General features: G+C 47.2%; 1 protein-coding gene across 7 annotated transcripts in view; it reads left to right on the top strand.

Moving 5' to 3' along the window:
• The window catches only part of SAFB2 (scaffold attachment factor B2), a 42,724-nt gene extending 40,569 nt beyond the window's left edge, over positions 1-2,155 (top strand). For 4 of the 7 annotated variants that reach the window (XM_023764606.1, XM_023764605.1, XM_006101089.3 and 1 more), the window contains 3 exons: positions 1,141-1,253; positions 1,402-1,468; positions 1,765-2,155. In XM_023764606.1, the coding sequence (XP_023620374.1) occupies positions 1,141-1,253; positions 1,402-1,468; positions 1,765-1,915 (331 nt within the window). In that variant the 3' untranslated portion in view covers positions 1,916-2,155. Of the gene's footprint in view, positions 1-482; positions 543-1,140; positions 1,254-1,401; positions 1,469-1,764 lie in introns of those variants that run through there. The other 3 variants (XM_023764604.1, XM_023764607.1, XM_023764608.1) reach the window with 3 other exon arrangements.
• Positions 2,156-16,135: the final 13,980 nt, after the last annotated feature.

The following is a 16,135-nucleotide window of genomic DNA, read 5'->3' as shown; positions in this document are numbered from 1 at the left end:
GTGAGTTTATTTGAGCCAAACTAATAACATATGCTGGGAAGCAAGATATCAAATGCTCCCGCTTCACTCCTTTTCGTGGTCACATAACGTTCCCCAGTATGGATGGACCACGTCTTGTGTATCAGTTCATGAACTGATGAACAAACACTTGGGTTATTTCCATTTGGGGACTATTATGAATTACGCTTTTAAGAACATTTATGTACAGGTTTTTGTTAACATATGTTCCCTCTAGACACCTCGGAGTGGCATTGCTGGTTCCATGGTCACTAGGAGTTAAACCTTTTGAGGAAACGCTGCTGTTGTTTCCCCCGGAGGCTCCCCCATTTTCAGTTCCCACTAGTCGGGCGTGAGGGTTCCAGTTTCTCCACATCCTCACCAGCACTTGTTACCGTCTGTCTGTTGTTGTTTTGTTTTGTTTTTTTTTGTGTGTGTGTGTTTTTTTAATCCTGACCCGAGGATATTTTTTCATTGATTTTTAGAGAGAGTGGAAGGGAAAGAGAGAGAAACATCAACATGAGTGAGACACACCGATTGGTTGCCTCCCACACACACCCCAACCAGAGCCGGGAATTGAGCCTGCAACCCAGATACATGCCCCTGACCAGAATCGGACACCTGACAGGAATCAAACCCTCAACATTTTCAGTCCAAGGGTCGACACTCCATCCACTGAGGCAAACCTGCTAAGGTGATCTTTTGGTTTTTGTGTGTGTTTTTTTTTTTTTGAGAGAGAGAGAAAGGAAAGGAGAGAGAGAAACATCAATTTGTTGCTCCACCCATTTATGCATTCATTAGTTGTTTCTTATATGTCCCTGACCAGGGATTGAACCCACAACCTTGGTTTAATCAGGACAACGTTCTAATCAACTGAGCTACCTGGCCAGGGCCTGTCTGATAAGAGGCATGGAGTAGCTGGGATGGGGGTACATCTCAGTCATCTGGTTGAGATGTTACCGATGCTCAACACCTTCTTGTGTGCTTATTAGCCATGCATGTACCTTTGGAAAAGTGTCTGTTCCCATCTTTGCCCACTTGACTCTGAAACAGTCGGTACAAGGTGTGAAGGCTGAAGCCATGCCACAGTCTTCTCTAAAGGCATACTGGCATGTATCTACTTATTTTTTCCTTCCGTTACAGAGGTGGACGTGACTGGACGGAGCACAGTCAGAGGCTAGAGGAGCACCAGGAGCGTGCCTGGCCAGGCATGGTAGAGGCAGGCACAGCAGGCCGGGAGCATGCCAGGTGGCTAGGTATGGGCTAACTCCTGTCCATGAGTGGGGGTGGGGGGCTCCCAGGAAGGGTTGGCCAGTTCCAGAACTTTCCACAGGCCAGCCTCCCCCCAGCTTTTCCAGAGACTTCCAAGAAGGGAGTGTTTGCAGACTCTTTCTTCTCTTCCAGGTGCTGAGAGGGGCCTCTCTGGGCCCTCAGGGACAGGGCACATGGCCAATCGGGGTGGAATGTCGGGGTAAGAAGTTTTGTCCCCGGATAAAATTGATTTGTTCCTGCTCCTCACTTCCTCTCCCTTTTTTGCATGTTTGATCAACTTGCTGGGTTGAATGTTTTGAAAACAAACCCCCAAAGCAGCTCTTGGTAACTAGTGCAAATAACACTCTCCAGGGACCCGGAATGTGGTCTGTAATTAGGATGTTTCTCACCTGGAAAAAGCCACGTGGGTTCTAAAGGCTGCAGAGCTGCATGCCGCCATGTAATGGTGAAAATGTAAAGCACTTCAAGGGGACAAACGTGTGCCTTTGTTCCTAGGCAAGGCGGCTTTGCACAGGATGGGCATTCCCAGGGCCACGTGGTGCCCGGTGGAGAACTGGAAGATGGAGCACTGGCCGGCCAGGACCGGGGCAACAGAGTCCCACCCCCCCACCCCCATCCATACCCCCACTTCACTCGCCGCTACTAAACCCCACTCCCTCCGCGTGTTCAGGTAGGCAGATGCACTGTTGAATTTCTTAGCCAGTTACCTTGAACTTGTGGAATCTTTTAAGAAACAAAAACAAATCCTGCCACCATGTTGTAGCTTGGTAATATGTGAACTCATTTTTTTTTTTAATAAGCGTGTTCTTGTTCTGCCATTTTTGAGAAGGTTTCTGTAATGAGGCATTCCATTTTTCATTAATAAAAGTTTACGGTTCGCATTTCAGTGTGTGTTGTGGTGATTACAGAGCAAAGAATAGTACCGACCTTCAGCAGCACCATTGCACACTTGGGTGGTGGCTGCCAGCTCATCATACTTGAATTCTCCCAACCGTTGATAAAGTGGGCATCATCTCCCCATCTGAGAAATAAGGAGCCAGGTGCAGGGGCTAGGTCACGTGCCCGAGGTCTTAGAGCTTGTAGGTGGCAGAGCTGGGATGGGAATTGGGAATTCTTCATTGAGGGGGGAGGGGTGTGTGCCTTGTGGAGCCTCTGCCCAGACACTTCACTCCTTGTGCCAGAGTGCCCGGGGCAGCGTCCAGTGATGGTGTGAGGTTTGGGGGCCTGGCTAAGGGATGGGCACGTGTTGGCCCTGCAGTGCTTGGGAGCTGCCCTCGGCCCCCAGAGCACACTGTCTCTTCTAAAAGGGCTGCCTCTTCTCGGTATGGGCTCAGTGTGCCTGATCCCATCATTTTTCTCGAAGTGTAAATTTACATGTGAAGTCTCCTCATTTGTGGTAGAGTTGATTCCGGTTTTTTTCATTAAAGACTACAGAACAAGGCACCTGGCTGGGCAGAGGTGCCACATCACAAGTCCGAGCAGGCCCCTCCAGGGTGACACCACAGTGAGGTGCTTCTCTGCTAGAGGAGCAGTGGCACAGGCAGAACCGCCACAGAGAGTGGGTGACTGCAGGCATGTTGGGGCAGAAAAGCCCTATCCGTCATCTCATGAGTAGAGGTCTGGTGGCCGCAAGGCTGGGGCAGGAGGGAAGGCTCGCTTCCCACCATTCCTGGCCCTGGTCCAGCGTGGTAAGAGTTAATCCACTGTGCTACCTGCTGGGAACCTCAATTCCCTTCCCTTGGTAACTGGGACAGCCACCCCACAGGCCCCAAACAATTGCCAATTCTCCCTGAATATCCTGTGTTCCTGCTGGGCTGTTTAGTTTTAAAAGAGCAATCTGAAAATCTTCCCCAGCATCAAAGGCAGGCAGTGCTGGCCCCTCCGTGTCCTATCTGTTTGAATTGCTGCAAATAAACACTTTGTGAGCTTCCCCCACCACACGGGTTCGTAGAGTCATTTTCCAATGACAGGTTGACAGGACATCGGCCCCATGTTGCGGATGGGGGACGACATGGCATATTGCCTCCTGCACAGAAGTCTGTCTCTGCAAGGTATAGTCTAGAAATTGGTATCTGGGCTTTCTGTTTGGGGCCCGAAAAGCCAGACTTAGCCTGAGGTAGTGGGTGAGACCAGTTTTTAGCTGTTGTTATGTAGATGTCATGGAGCAATTACTCTGGCAGGCAGAGTTGCAACCTAGAGTGCCACCAGAGCCGCCACCAAGCTGCTTGAGGAAGCCTTGGAGACAGAGCAGGCTGTTCCCCCTGGACAGCCCCTTCCTAGTTAGCTGGGCCTTTTTTTGTGAATCTCACTGAAGGTATTTTTTTCATTGATTTTTAGCATAGAAGGGAAGGAGAGAGAGAGAGAGAGAAACATGGATGTGAGAGACACATCGATTGGTTGCCTCCTGCATGTGCCCCAACCAGGGCCTAGGATTGAACCTGCAACCCAGGTACGTGCCCTTCACCAGGAATCTAATCCTTGACCCTTGAGTGCACAGGCCGACACTCTAATCCAGTGATTCCCAAAGTGGGCGCTACCGCCCCCTGGTAGGCGCTGCAGCGATCCAGGGGGGCGGTGATGGCCACAGGTGCATTTGGGGGCGATGAGTAACTGCTATTAAAATTTTAAAAAAATTAATTTCCAGGGGCTGAGTAATATTTTTTCTGGAAAGGGGGCGGTAGGCCAAATAAGTTTGGGAACCACTGCTCTAATCCATGCCACTGATCCATGCCAGCGAGGGCCCAGCTCTGTTTTATGTAGAGACACAAAATACATTAGTTTGCTAGGGCTGCCGTAACACAGTACTGCAAACTATGTGGTTTGCAACAAATTTATTCTCTCCCAGGTATGGAGGCTAGAAGTTCAAGATCAAGGTGTTGGCAGAGCTAATTCCTCCTGGGGCCGTGAAGGAGAATCTGTTAGAGGTCTCTCTCCTTGTTTCTGGTGGTCGTTGGGCAATCTTTGGTGTTCTTGCCTTGTGGAAGCATCACCCCATCTCTGCCTCCTTTACCCAGCCTCCCTGTGTATTTGCATCCAAATGTCCCCTTTTTATAAGGACACAGTCTTACTGGATTAGGGTCACCCTAATGACATGTTACCTGTGTAAAGGCCTTATCTCCAAATGGGGTCACATTCTGAGGTCCTGGGGGCCAGGACTTCATATGGCTTTTCCCAGGGGTGCAACTTCTGGGTAAATTGGGAGAATTGCTTATTGTTCAGTACAGAACCTTACCAAGAGTTGCTCACCATTTCTGTGAGCAGAGCTGCTGGGGTCTCTGCCTCCCTGCTGATTCTGCTTGATGGGCATTGTCAGAATAGGTAGGTCAGGGGTCCTCAAACTATGGCCCGCGGGCCACATGCAAATACAAATACTGTATTTGTTCCCGTTTTGTTTTTTTACTTCAAAATAAGATATGTGCAGTGTGCATAGGAATTTGTTCATAGTTTTTTTTTTTAAACTATAGTCCGGCCCTCCAACGGTCTGAGGGACAGTGAACTGGCCCCCTGTTTAAAAAGTTTGAGGACCCCTGAGGTAGGTCCTTACCATCGTGCTCAGTGTCCAACACTCTGTTTTTTCTGTCTGTGTCTGATAATGCATCACATTGGTTGGATTGTTCCTTTTTTTAAGTTGTGTGTAGTTAGGTTATATTCACTCTGATTTTTATTTCAAGAGAGAAAAGAGGAGGTGGAACAAAATATCTGTTACATAAAAGGGGCTGCAGCCCTGGCCAGTGTGTTCAGTGGTTAGAGCGTCGACCTGAGGACCAAAGGGTCGCAGGTTTGATCCCCAGCCCTGGTGGGGGTACATGCAGGAGGCAACCAATCACTGTGTCTCACATCAGTGTTTCTCTCCCTCCCTTCCTTCCACTCTAAAAAAAACCAACGGGAAAATAAAAGGGACACTCAGGTTGTTCCATCCTTCAGCTTCTGTGAATAATGCTGCCACGAAGACAGGTGTATCTGCCGTTCTCCTGGGTGGATACTTTTAACTTTTGAGGAACCGCCCAAATGTGGCTGCACCATTTTCTATTCCCACCAGCCGTGCACAAGCTTTCTAATTTCTCCACACCCTTGCCAACACTTGTTAATTTCTGTTTTTGTTTGTTTTATTTTGCTTTTGTTAAACCTCGCCTGAGGATATTTTTTCATTGATATTTAGGGAGAGTGGAAGAGAAGCATAGATGTGAGAGAAACACATAGATTGATTGCCTCCTGCCCCAGGCCCCAGGCCAGGGAGGAGCCTGTAACCAAGGTACATGTCCTTGACCGAAATCGAATCCAGGACCCTTTGGTTCACAGGCCAATGCTCTATCTACTAAGCCAAACTGGCCAGGGCTGTTTGTTTGTTTTATAATAGCCATCCAGACAATAGAATACTATTGTACTCATCCTTAAAAAGGAAGGACATTCTGACACCTGCTACGAAGAGGATGAACCTTGAGGACATTATGCTCAGTGAAATAATCCAGTCACAAAAGGACAAATACTATGTGATTGCATTCATAGGAGGTCCATAGAGGAGTCAGATCTATAAAAACAAAGTATATGGTGGGCCCTAGCTAGTTTGGCTCAGTGGATAGCGCATCAGCCTACAGACTGAAGGGTCCCGGGTTCGATTCTGGTCAAGGGCACATGCCTGGGTTGCAGGCTCGATCCCCAGTAGGGGGTGAGCAGGAGGCAGCCGATCAATGATTCTCTCTCATCATTGATGTTTCTATCTCTCCCTCTCCCTCTCTGAAATCAATAAAAATATATTTAAAAATTAAAAAAAATAAAATACTTTAAAAAAAAGAAAGTTTATGGTGGGAGCCAGGTGCTGGGGTAGAGGGATGAGTAGTTAGTGTTTAATAGGAACAGAGTTTCAGTTTGGTAATATGAGAACGTTCCGGAGATGGATGGTGGGGAGGGTTGCACAACATTGTGAATGTACTTGATGCCATTGAGCTAAACACTTAAAAATGGTTACATTTGTATTTGATCACAATTTTAAAATAATTTTAAAGGTAGGGGATCTGTTAGATATTAGGAGTGAGAACTACTGGGGTATAAACTGAGAAGCCAGGCTCAAAAACCAGACTGCTTGGAATCAGCCCACCTGTCTGTCTGCCCATAGGAAGTTACTAGTTTTTCTCTGCTTTGGCTTCCGTAACTGGAAGAAGGGAATAGTGATAGTATTTACCATAGAGGGCCTTTGCTACGATTAAAATAATATAGCCCTGGCCGAATGGCTCAGTTAGTTGGAGTTTCATCCTGTACACCAAAAGGTTGCAGTTTTGATTCTGTCAGGGCACATACCAAGGTTGCAGGTTCGATCCCTGGTCAGGGCGCATATGGGAGGCAACTGATCAATGTTTCTCTCTCATTGATATCTCTCCTTCTCTCTAAAAATCAATAGACAGCCCTAGACAGTCTTCAGGCTTGATTCCAGTCAAGAACATGTACCTTGGTTGCAGGCTACTCCCCAACCTGGGCCCTCATCGGGGCTCGCGCAGGAAGCAACCAATTGATGTGTTTCACATCAATGTTTCTCTTTGTCTTTCCCTCGCTCTTCCAGTCTCTCTAAAAAGCAGTGGGGCCCAGCCGGCGTGGCTCAGTGGTTGAGCGTTGACCAGGAGCCAGGAGGTCATGGTTCGATTCCCAGTCAGGGCACATGCCTGGTTTGCGGACTCGATCCCCAGTGTGGGGCGTGCAGGAGGCAGTCGATCAATGATTCTCTTTCATCATTGATGTTTCTATCTCTCTCCCTCTCCCTTCCTCTCTGTAATCAATAAAAAGATATATTTCTGCCCTAACCGGTTTGGCTCAGTGGATAGAGCATCAGCCTGCGGACTGAAAGGTCCCAGGTTCAATTCTGGCCAAGGGCATGTACCTTGGTTGCAAGCACATCCCCACTAGGGGGTGTGCAGGAGGCAGCTGATTGATGTTTCTCTCTCGTAGATGTTTCTAACTCTCTATCCCTCTCCCTTTCTCTCTGTAAAAAATCAATAAAATATATTTTAAAAAAGGAAAAAATGTTAAAAAAATGTTTCCTATTTTTAAAAAAAGCAATGGAAAGAATATCCTCTGGTGAGGATTAAATAAATAAATAAATAAATAAATAAATAAATAAATAAAATAAAATAAACATCCTCCGATGAGGATTTTTTTTTTTTTTTTTTTAAATATATTTTATTGATTTTTTACAGAGAGGAAGGGAGAGAGACAGAGAGCCAGAAACATCGATGAGAGAGAAACATCGATCAGCTGCCTCCTGCACATCTCCTACTGGGGATGTGCCCGCAACCCAGGTACATGCCCTTGACCGGAATCGAACCTGGGACCTTTCAGTCCGCAAGCCGATGCTCCATCCACTGAGCCAAACCGGTTTCGGCCCGATGAGGATTTTTAAAAAATTAATTATACTTATGAAGCTCAGAATTGCTCCTGGCACATAGTAAGTGCTTAATAAATGCTGACAGGCACTGAGAGTCCCTGCAGGAATAGGGCCCAGGATGCTCATGTTTTACAGGAGACCTGTAAAATGAGGAGGGGGAGGGAAGAATTTATTGGCTCCACAAATACAAAAAGAAGACTGTAAAATCAGAATTAATGCCTTCTCAAGTGTCTCCACATCTACAAAAATGTGTCAACTTCATCAACTGCTAAATTTTGTATTCATAAAGATTTCATTACATTTCAAAACAGCTCCTAGGTTAAATTTTCTCACTTTGTAGGAATTCCCACGCCTGCACGATGATTGCCAGGCTTACATTGCATGTGTTACTTTTAGTCAAAAAATTTCAAATGCAACGTTATAAAAAGGGCTTTTTACTTTTTAAAAACACATCCACAAAGTCGTTGGTTAGTGGGGATGGGGTGACTTTTAACTGGCTTCCAGGTTGAGGGGCGGTGTCTCTACTGTGAAGTATCACTGTCCCTATCTTGGTCACATGGTCCGAGGTGAGGCCCAGATGTCATAAAGAGTCAAAAACAGAAAATAAAGACTTGGCCAATCCACCTGGAATGTAGTAGACACAGAGTAGTAAATGCTTACTGAATTTATGAAGAGGAGACAGAAAACACATAATAATTCTGTATTTTCAAGTTTTCAGATGGCTTCATCTCTTGGATGGCCTACTGGCGCTTTTGAGGCCTGGTAGAAAATTCCTCTAGTTTAAAGTGTTAGGGGCCACTAGATCCTGTGTCTTCTGGTGTCGGCAGTAAACACCGGGTGACAGACTATCTGCTGAGATTCAGAGGGAGCACCTCAAACATGACTGGACGTGTGCAGTAGCAAGGCTGCCATTACTGAGAAAGGACTGAGGGAGGTGGAGGGAGGTGCTTCTGAAAAGTGCACCTCCTGCTCTGGCCCAGTAGCTCAGTTGATTAGAGCATCATCCCTATATGCCAGCGGTTCTCAACCGATGGGTCGCGACCCCTTTGGGAGTTGAACGACCCTTTCACAGGGGTTGCCTAAGACCATCAGAAAACACATATATAGCCGAAACCGGTTTGGCTCAGTGGATAGAGCGTCGGCCTGCGACTGAAAGGTCCCAGGTTCGATTCCGGTCAAGGGCATGTACCTGGGTTGCGGGCACATCCCCAGTGGGGGATTTGCAGGAGGCGGCTGATCGATGTTTCTCTTTCATCGATGTTTCTGACTCTCTATCCCTCTCCCTTCCTCTCTGTAAAAAATCAATAAAATATATTTAAAAAAAAAGAAAACACATATATAATTACATGTTGTTTTTGTGATTAATCACTATGCTTTAATTATGTTCAATCTTTAACAATGAAAATACATCCTGCATATCAGATATTTACATTATGATTCATAACAGTAGCAAAATTACAGTTATGAAGTAGCAACGAAAATAGTTTTATGGTTGGGGGTCACCACAACATGAGGAGCTGTATTAAAGGGTCGCGGCATTAGGAAGGTTGAGAACCACTGCTATATGCTAAGGCTGCAGGTTCAGTCCAAGTCACATACAAGAAGCAACCAATGAGTGCATAAGTAAGTGGAACAACAAATCGATGTTTCTCTCTCAAATCAATAAATAATTTTTTTAAACGCACCTCACTCCACCTCCAGCAGGTCTGAGACTTGGATTTCCCAGGACCCAAGTCAGACCTGCTGGTTTGACTCAGGCCCTACCTCCAGCCACTCCTGGGATCCTGACGGTTGAGAAGCGCTGGGATGGTGACCCTTTTGAGGAGGCCTCCATGAGGGTTGGGTGACTTGAGACCAAACTAGGCGGGAGAGTTCCAATCCCAGCTCTGCCCTTTGCCACCTGGATGACCTTGACCCCTTCTGAATTTTCTTGTAAAATGGGCAGGGTGATTCGGAGAATGTGAGAAGATGATGTATTTAAAGTGCTTCACACAGTGTGTGCATGTAGTAGGCGCTTAACAAATGGTTGTAGTTGCTGTTAATTCTTCTACAAGAACCAGGTCTAAATTAGGCTGTCTGCCTCATTGCCAAAAAGCCCTCCCTCTAAGGCAGCGGTTCTCAACCTGTGGGTCGAGACCCTTTTGGCAGTCAAACGACCCTTTCACAGGGGTCACCTAAGACCATCCTGCATATCAGATATTTATATTACGATTCATAACAGTACCAACATTACAGTTATGAAGTAGCAACGAAAATGATTTTATGGTTAGGTCACAACATGAGGAACTGTATTTAAAGGGCCAGAAGGTTGAGAACCACTGCTAAGGAGTAAGTGTGGCCTTAAGATGTGAGGAAGGGGTCCATTCGGAATCCATGTCCATCGTGGCAGCTGTAATCTATGATATTGCATGAACCATTTTTAAAACCAAGAGGCCCCAGGTTTGGCCTCTTGAATGCTGCATGCTGCGGGGTTAAGTGCTGGGAGCTGCTGATGGCCTCTTGCTGCTTCTTCCAGTTCTTCAGTCTTACCTACCTCATGCCAACCTGCTGAGAAACTGCAGGGGCGCCCCACATACCCAGCCACAGAAACCTCGAGTTAGGCCCCACAGGGAGGCTCATAAAAGGCACTGAAGCTTCTCCTGCATAGTTGCTGCCGGCCACGGCGGACCAAATGTTTACAGATTCTGCTGAAATGAGACCCAGCGGGGTAGATTTCACAAGCAGCCCAGAAAATGTCCCTTCAGCTCCTGTCCCTGGAAAAACAGAGCACAGAGAGGGAAGAAGCCCACTTGGCCAAGCCCACTCCCACCCCCAGGAAGACAAGATCAAAGATCTGGGCTCAAGAGTGTACCTATGAGCCTCTTCTAGCTCCGTGGTCGGCAAACTGCGGCTCGAGAGCCACATGCGGCTCTTTGGCCCCTTGAGTGTGGCTCTTCCTAAGCCTTAGGAGTACCCTAATTAAGTTAATAACAATGTACCTACCTATATAGTTTTTTTGCTTGTTTGTTTCACTTTATTTATTTATTTATTTATTTATTTATTTCTTAAAGTATTACAAAGAGTATTACACATGTCTCCTTCTTTCCCCTCCTTGACATTCCCCCATATATAGTTTAAGTTTAAAAAATTTGGCTCTCAAAAGAAATTTCCATTGTTGTACTGTTGATATTTGGCTCTGTTGACTAATGAGTTTGCCGACCACTGTTCTAGCTCATTCATTCATTTAGCAAACACTTCCCTGGGCATTTCCTGTGTGCTGGGCTCTGCCAGGAACACAGCCATGACCATAACCAAGACAGACCTGCTCTCTGGAGCTCAACGGATGGTTTCAAGGACGGGATGGAATAAGAAAGAGAAGAGATTAAGAGGCTTCCTGGAGGAGGTGACTGGAAGGGCATTCTGGGAGAGGGAACAGAATGTGCAGGGAAGGGTGCAGCACCTCAGAGCAAACAGGCGCAGTGGAGACATGGAGTCAGGCAGAGTGGCCTCCAAAGTCTGGGTGATCAGGGATCAGGTGTCAGCTAGCGGGTGATGTGGGGGGGAGGAAAGGGGCGCCATTGAGAGGAGATCCCTGCCCTCTTAGCAAGGTTCAAGGGTGACTGTCCCCTCCCCTCTCTGGGACCTTCCTTGCTTGGGGATCCAAATCCTCACCGTCCCCACACCCCCTTCCCTTGCAACCAGCACTTGCCCCCTTCAGGGAGCCAGCAGCAGCCAGCCCTGGGGAAGGGGTGAGCCACGGTGGCCTTATTGGCCTCTTCAATAACTGAGCCAGGCCCCTCCAGTCATCCCTCCCTGTGTCCCCCTTATTAGCCGCATCCTCTGTCCTCTGCTCTGCCCTTGTCCAAATAGAGGCTGGCCAAGGATAAAGCAGGGGACCATGTGCTCCTCCAGGTATGAGGTCCCCTCCCCAAAGACCAGAACTTAGGAGCTAGGTGTGGCTGGCAGGCGAAGCCGATGAGGTTGGTCATCACACCCCACCCGGACTGAGTCATAGCGACAGCCTATGGTGGCAGGAAGTGCCAGGATGATATCATTGGGGGACAGGGCACAGAGGATGTGGCTAACAAGAGGGGTACATCGGGAGGAGTGATTGAAGAGGCCTGGGCTCTGGCAGTGGGGAAGAGGTGTGAGGGGAGAAAGAAAAAGATGGAGAGCCACAGAAGACGAGACAGAGCTGGAGAGAGAACAGAAAGAAAAAGAAGAGAGAAGAGGCTGAGACACAGAGAAATAGAGACACAGATGCAAATAGAGACATAAGCAATCACGGATGAACACAGAGGGACCCGAGACCCACAGAGATGTTAAGCCGCTGAGCTGTCATGCCCCCTGTCCCTTGTACCCACCAGGTGGCGTCCGAAAGCCGCGCAGCCATCCCTGCCTAGCGCCTCCTTAGCAGGAGGCCCTGGGCCCCAAGGAGGAGGGATGGAGGTGGAGGCTGGCGCAGGGGGAGCCTCCCTAACCTGGCCATCCCAGGCCAAAGCCCTGGGGGGAGTGTGCATGCCTCGTGTGTATATCTATGCTTGTTTGGGGCTGTGTCTGTTTTGGTCTGTGTGCTTTTAAAAAATATATATTTTATTGATTTCAGAGAGGAAGGGAGAGGGAGTGAAAGATAGAAACATCAATGATGAGAGAGAAGCATTGATCGGCTGTCTTCTGCACGCCCCACACTGGGGATTGAGCCCGTAACCCAGGCATGTGCCCTGACTGGGAATTGAACCGTGACCTCCAGGTTCATAGGTCAACGCTCAACTACTGAGCCACACCAGCTGGGCTGTGAGTGCTTGTTTTGAAGTGGGTGTGTCTGGGAGTGAATGTTCACACGTGTCCTTGAGCGTGTCTCTGGGGAGGAGAGGCGACTCTCTGTGTCTCCTGTCTCCATACCCACAGAAACCTGCACTACCTCTCCATTCACCTTCCCCGGCAGCTCTGTGTCGAGTCACCGAAAGAATTAGAGAACTGAAACATTTATGGAGCACTTACTGGTGGCACCCAGAGTCTGTCATGGGACCCCCAAGGAAAGGTGACAGGAGACAGAAACAGGTGGTCATGGAACTGACTGAGCAAAATTTAGGTTCTACTAAACCTCAGCACCTACCGTGTGCCAGGCCCTAGCTAGAGGGCTACTTTTAAGCTGTGGAGTCAGTTTCCTCGTCTGTAAAATGGACCTGATATTAGCATCTACCTCAGAGCTTTGCTGTTAAGTGATTAAGGGAGTTGAGTTTTGTAAAGCTCTTTAAACACTGCCTGGCACAGCCTAAGGACTCAGTAAGTGTCAGAAATCACTTATAACTGCAAGCACATCCATTAACCCACGGGTCAGTGGGAGCCCCTGAGAATCCTCCCCTCACTGCTCAGGATAAGAGGATTGTCTTAAAGACCTAACAAGGTGGATGCTCAGATGCCGCACAGAAACGTCCCTTTTGGTCTAGCTCACTGGTTCTCTCAGTCAGTGTACAGAAAAATGAGATCATAATAGGTGCTGTTCCAGGCATCAGGGACTCGGCAGTGAACAAAACAGACAAAAATCCCTGCCTTCGGGGAGTTTCTGCTCTCGTGGAAACAAAACACAATAAATGAAATTGATTTGTCACTCGACAAAGGTGAGTCATTATAATTAGTTATTCTCCATCAAAGGCTTTCAATGCACTTTGCCATTTTACCTTCCAGAAAGATGGTATTAACTTATTCCAGCAACAGATGTGTCTATTGACTTGCACCCTCACAGAACTTAATATCTTTGTTGAATATTAGAGTGGGGGAGAATCCTAGGGTGATTAAACACTTTTTCATGTAAGTCTTTACTTTATGATTTCCCTCCTATGTCTTTTATTTTTATTATTTAAAAAAAAATAATATACCACTTTTTTATTTTTTAAAATGGTACAGCCACTTTATATTTATTTATTTATTTTAAATCCTCACCCAAAGATATTTTTCCATTGATTTTTATTTTTCATTATTATTTTTTTATTGATTTCAGAGAGGAAGGGAGAGGGAGAGAGAAAGAGAAACATTAATGATGAGAGAATCATTGATCGACTGCCTTCTGCACGCCCCCTACTGGGGATGGAGCCTGCAACCTGGGCATGTGCCCTTAATCGGAATCAAACCTGGGTCCCTTCAGTCCGCAGGCAGACGCTTTATCCACTGAGCCAAACCAGCTAGGGCTGTCTTTTATTTTTAATTTTAATTTTTTTATGTTAATCCTCACCTGAGGATATTTTTTCCATTGATATTTAGAGAGAGTGGAAGGGAGGGGGAGAGACAGAGAGAGAGAAACATCGATGTGAGAGAGACACATAGATTGGTTGCATCCCCCATGGGCCTGGACCAGGGCCAGGGATTGAGCTTGCAACCTAGGTATGTGCCCTTGACCAGAATCGAACCCGGAACCCTTCAGTCCAAAGGCCAGTGCTCTATCCACCAAGCCAAACCAGCTAGGGCTATGTCTTTTATGTGTTCAAAGTGACATCCATGTTCTTTGCATATCTCTGTTTTTATTTCTCTCTAATGACTCTTTATATATGAAGGATGCTACTTTTGAACATGTTGCTAGCAAGTAGCCTTTGTTTTTAATAGAGCTAGGAATAACATAATCTACCATCAGGGACCACCATGAACCCTCATTTACCAGGTATCCTAGCAATGAATTTCTTATGAAATTTCATAAACCCAAGAAGAAGTAGCTATGAAGAGAGCACTCTGACCTGAGATAAGGCCTCTCTTAGCTCAGGATTTGTGTCCATCTTCTAAAATAGATTCCACATTGCCTGGGACCTTTCTAACATAAATTAGATCAGGCCACTCCCTTGTTTCAAACCCTCCCATGGCTCCCCATTGCTCTTAGAAGAAAATCCAAACTCCTCCCCATGCCCTTCTCAAAGCCACCCTTTCCACACCACATTTCCCTTTTGGTACCGAACCAGGTAGAGGCACCTGAGCTCTCCTGCTAACTAATTTCTGCCATGTTCCAGGGGCTCTGCTTCACCTACCTGTGTGGCTTCGGGGAAGCCTCCATTTTCTCGTCTGAGAAAGAGAACAAAAGTACGGACCTCCTAGGGTTGGTGACAGGGACCCAATGGGGTAACTGACTGGAAAGCATGGAGGGATGTCCATTTGCTTTTTCCATAACCTTGTTAGCATCTCTTCCTGGGGAAGGAGAGACATTGGCAAACAGCTGCCTGGGGACTCACTTTCTTGATCAAAGTGAGGATACAAAGTTAGTTCTATTACTAGACCAGGGAGGACAAACCCTTCAGGGCTCAGGGAGTGCATAGGATCTGGTAGGGATTGTAGGGAATTCGTGTCCCGTCCACAGAGGGCCCACGGCTGACACTTGGATTGGGGGCCCAGCAGAGCTCCAACCTCTTATATGGAAACACTCATTTACCAATTCTTTAAAACAAAAACAGCCCCAGCTGGTTTGGCTCAGTGGCCAGAGCGTGGGCCTGCGGACTGAAGGGTCCCGGGTTCAATTCTGATCAAGGGCACATGCTTGGGTTGCAGGTTTGATTCCCCAGTGGCGGCTGTGCAGGGGGCAGCCGATCAATGAGTTTCTCTCATCGTTGATGTTTCTCTCTCTCTCTCTCTCTCCCTCTCTGAAATCAATAAAATGTAAAATAAATAAATACAACAAAAGCATTGTGTGGGCCTCTGGACTTGCAGTTTGAGAGACTGCTGGCCCAAGGGAACAAGTCTAATAACAAACCTCTTTTGGCCCTGGCCAGTGGGGCTCAGTGGTTAGAGTGTTAGCCCATGCACCAAAGGATTGTGGGTTCGATTCTTGGTCAAAGGCACCTACCTGGGTTGCAGGTTTGCTCCTGACCTGGGTGGAGGCATGTGTGGGAAGTAACAAATCGATGTGTCTCTCTCACATTGATGTTTTTCTCTCTCTTTCCCCCTCCCCCTCCCTTGCTCCAACTCTCTCTAAAAATCAATGCGGGGGTCGGGGGGGCAGGGGACAAAATTCTTTTGTGTCACAAGAGACTAAACATCGCCCTAACTGGTTTGACTCAGTGGAGATAGAGCGTCGGCCCTCGGACTGAAAGGTCCCATGTTCGATTCCGGTCAAGGGCATGTACCTTGGGCATGTACCCAGTAGGGGGTGTGCAGGAGGCAGCTCATGGATGTTTCTCTCTCATCGATGTTTCTAACTCTCTATCCCTCTCCTTTCCTCTCTGTAAAAAATAAATAAATTATATTTTTTAAAAAAAGAGTGACAGGTCAGAGCAGAATTTTTTTTTTTTAAGAGAGACTAAACATCTGTGATTCCAGAATTTGGCCAAATTCAGTGGATATGTCACCCGTAGGGGCAAACTGGCACAGCACTCCCCCTCCCTTCCTGTCTGCCTGCAGTATTGGGGGACACCGGCCCCACCCACGTGTCCCTTCTGCTTTAGAGGACCCATGCATTCTGGCCCGTTTTTAAAACCTGTTCTTCTCACTTCCCACTGATCCTCTGAACCCCTCAGAACCTTCCCCAACATTCCTTTG

Source organism: Myotis lucifugus, unplaced genomic scaffold (assembly GCF_000147115.1).
Source record: "Myotis lucifugus unplaced genomic scaffold, Myoluc2.0 scaffold_341, whole genome shotgun sequence".
NCBI lineage: Eukaryota > Metazoa > Chordata > Mammalia > Chiroptera > Vespertilionidae > Myotis > Myotis lucifugus.
This window is presented reverse-complemented; position numbering and strand designations above follow the sequence as displayed.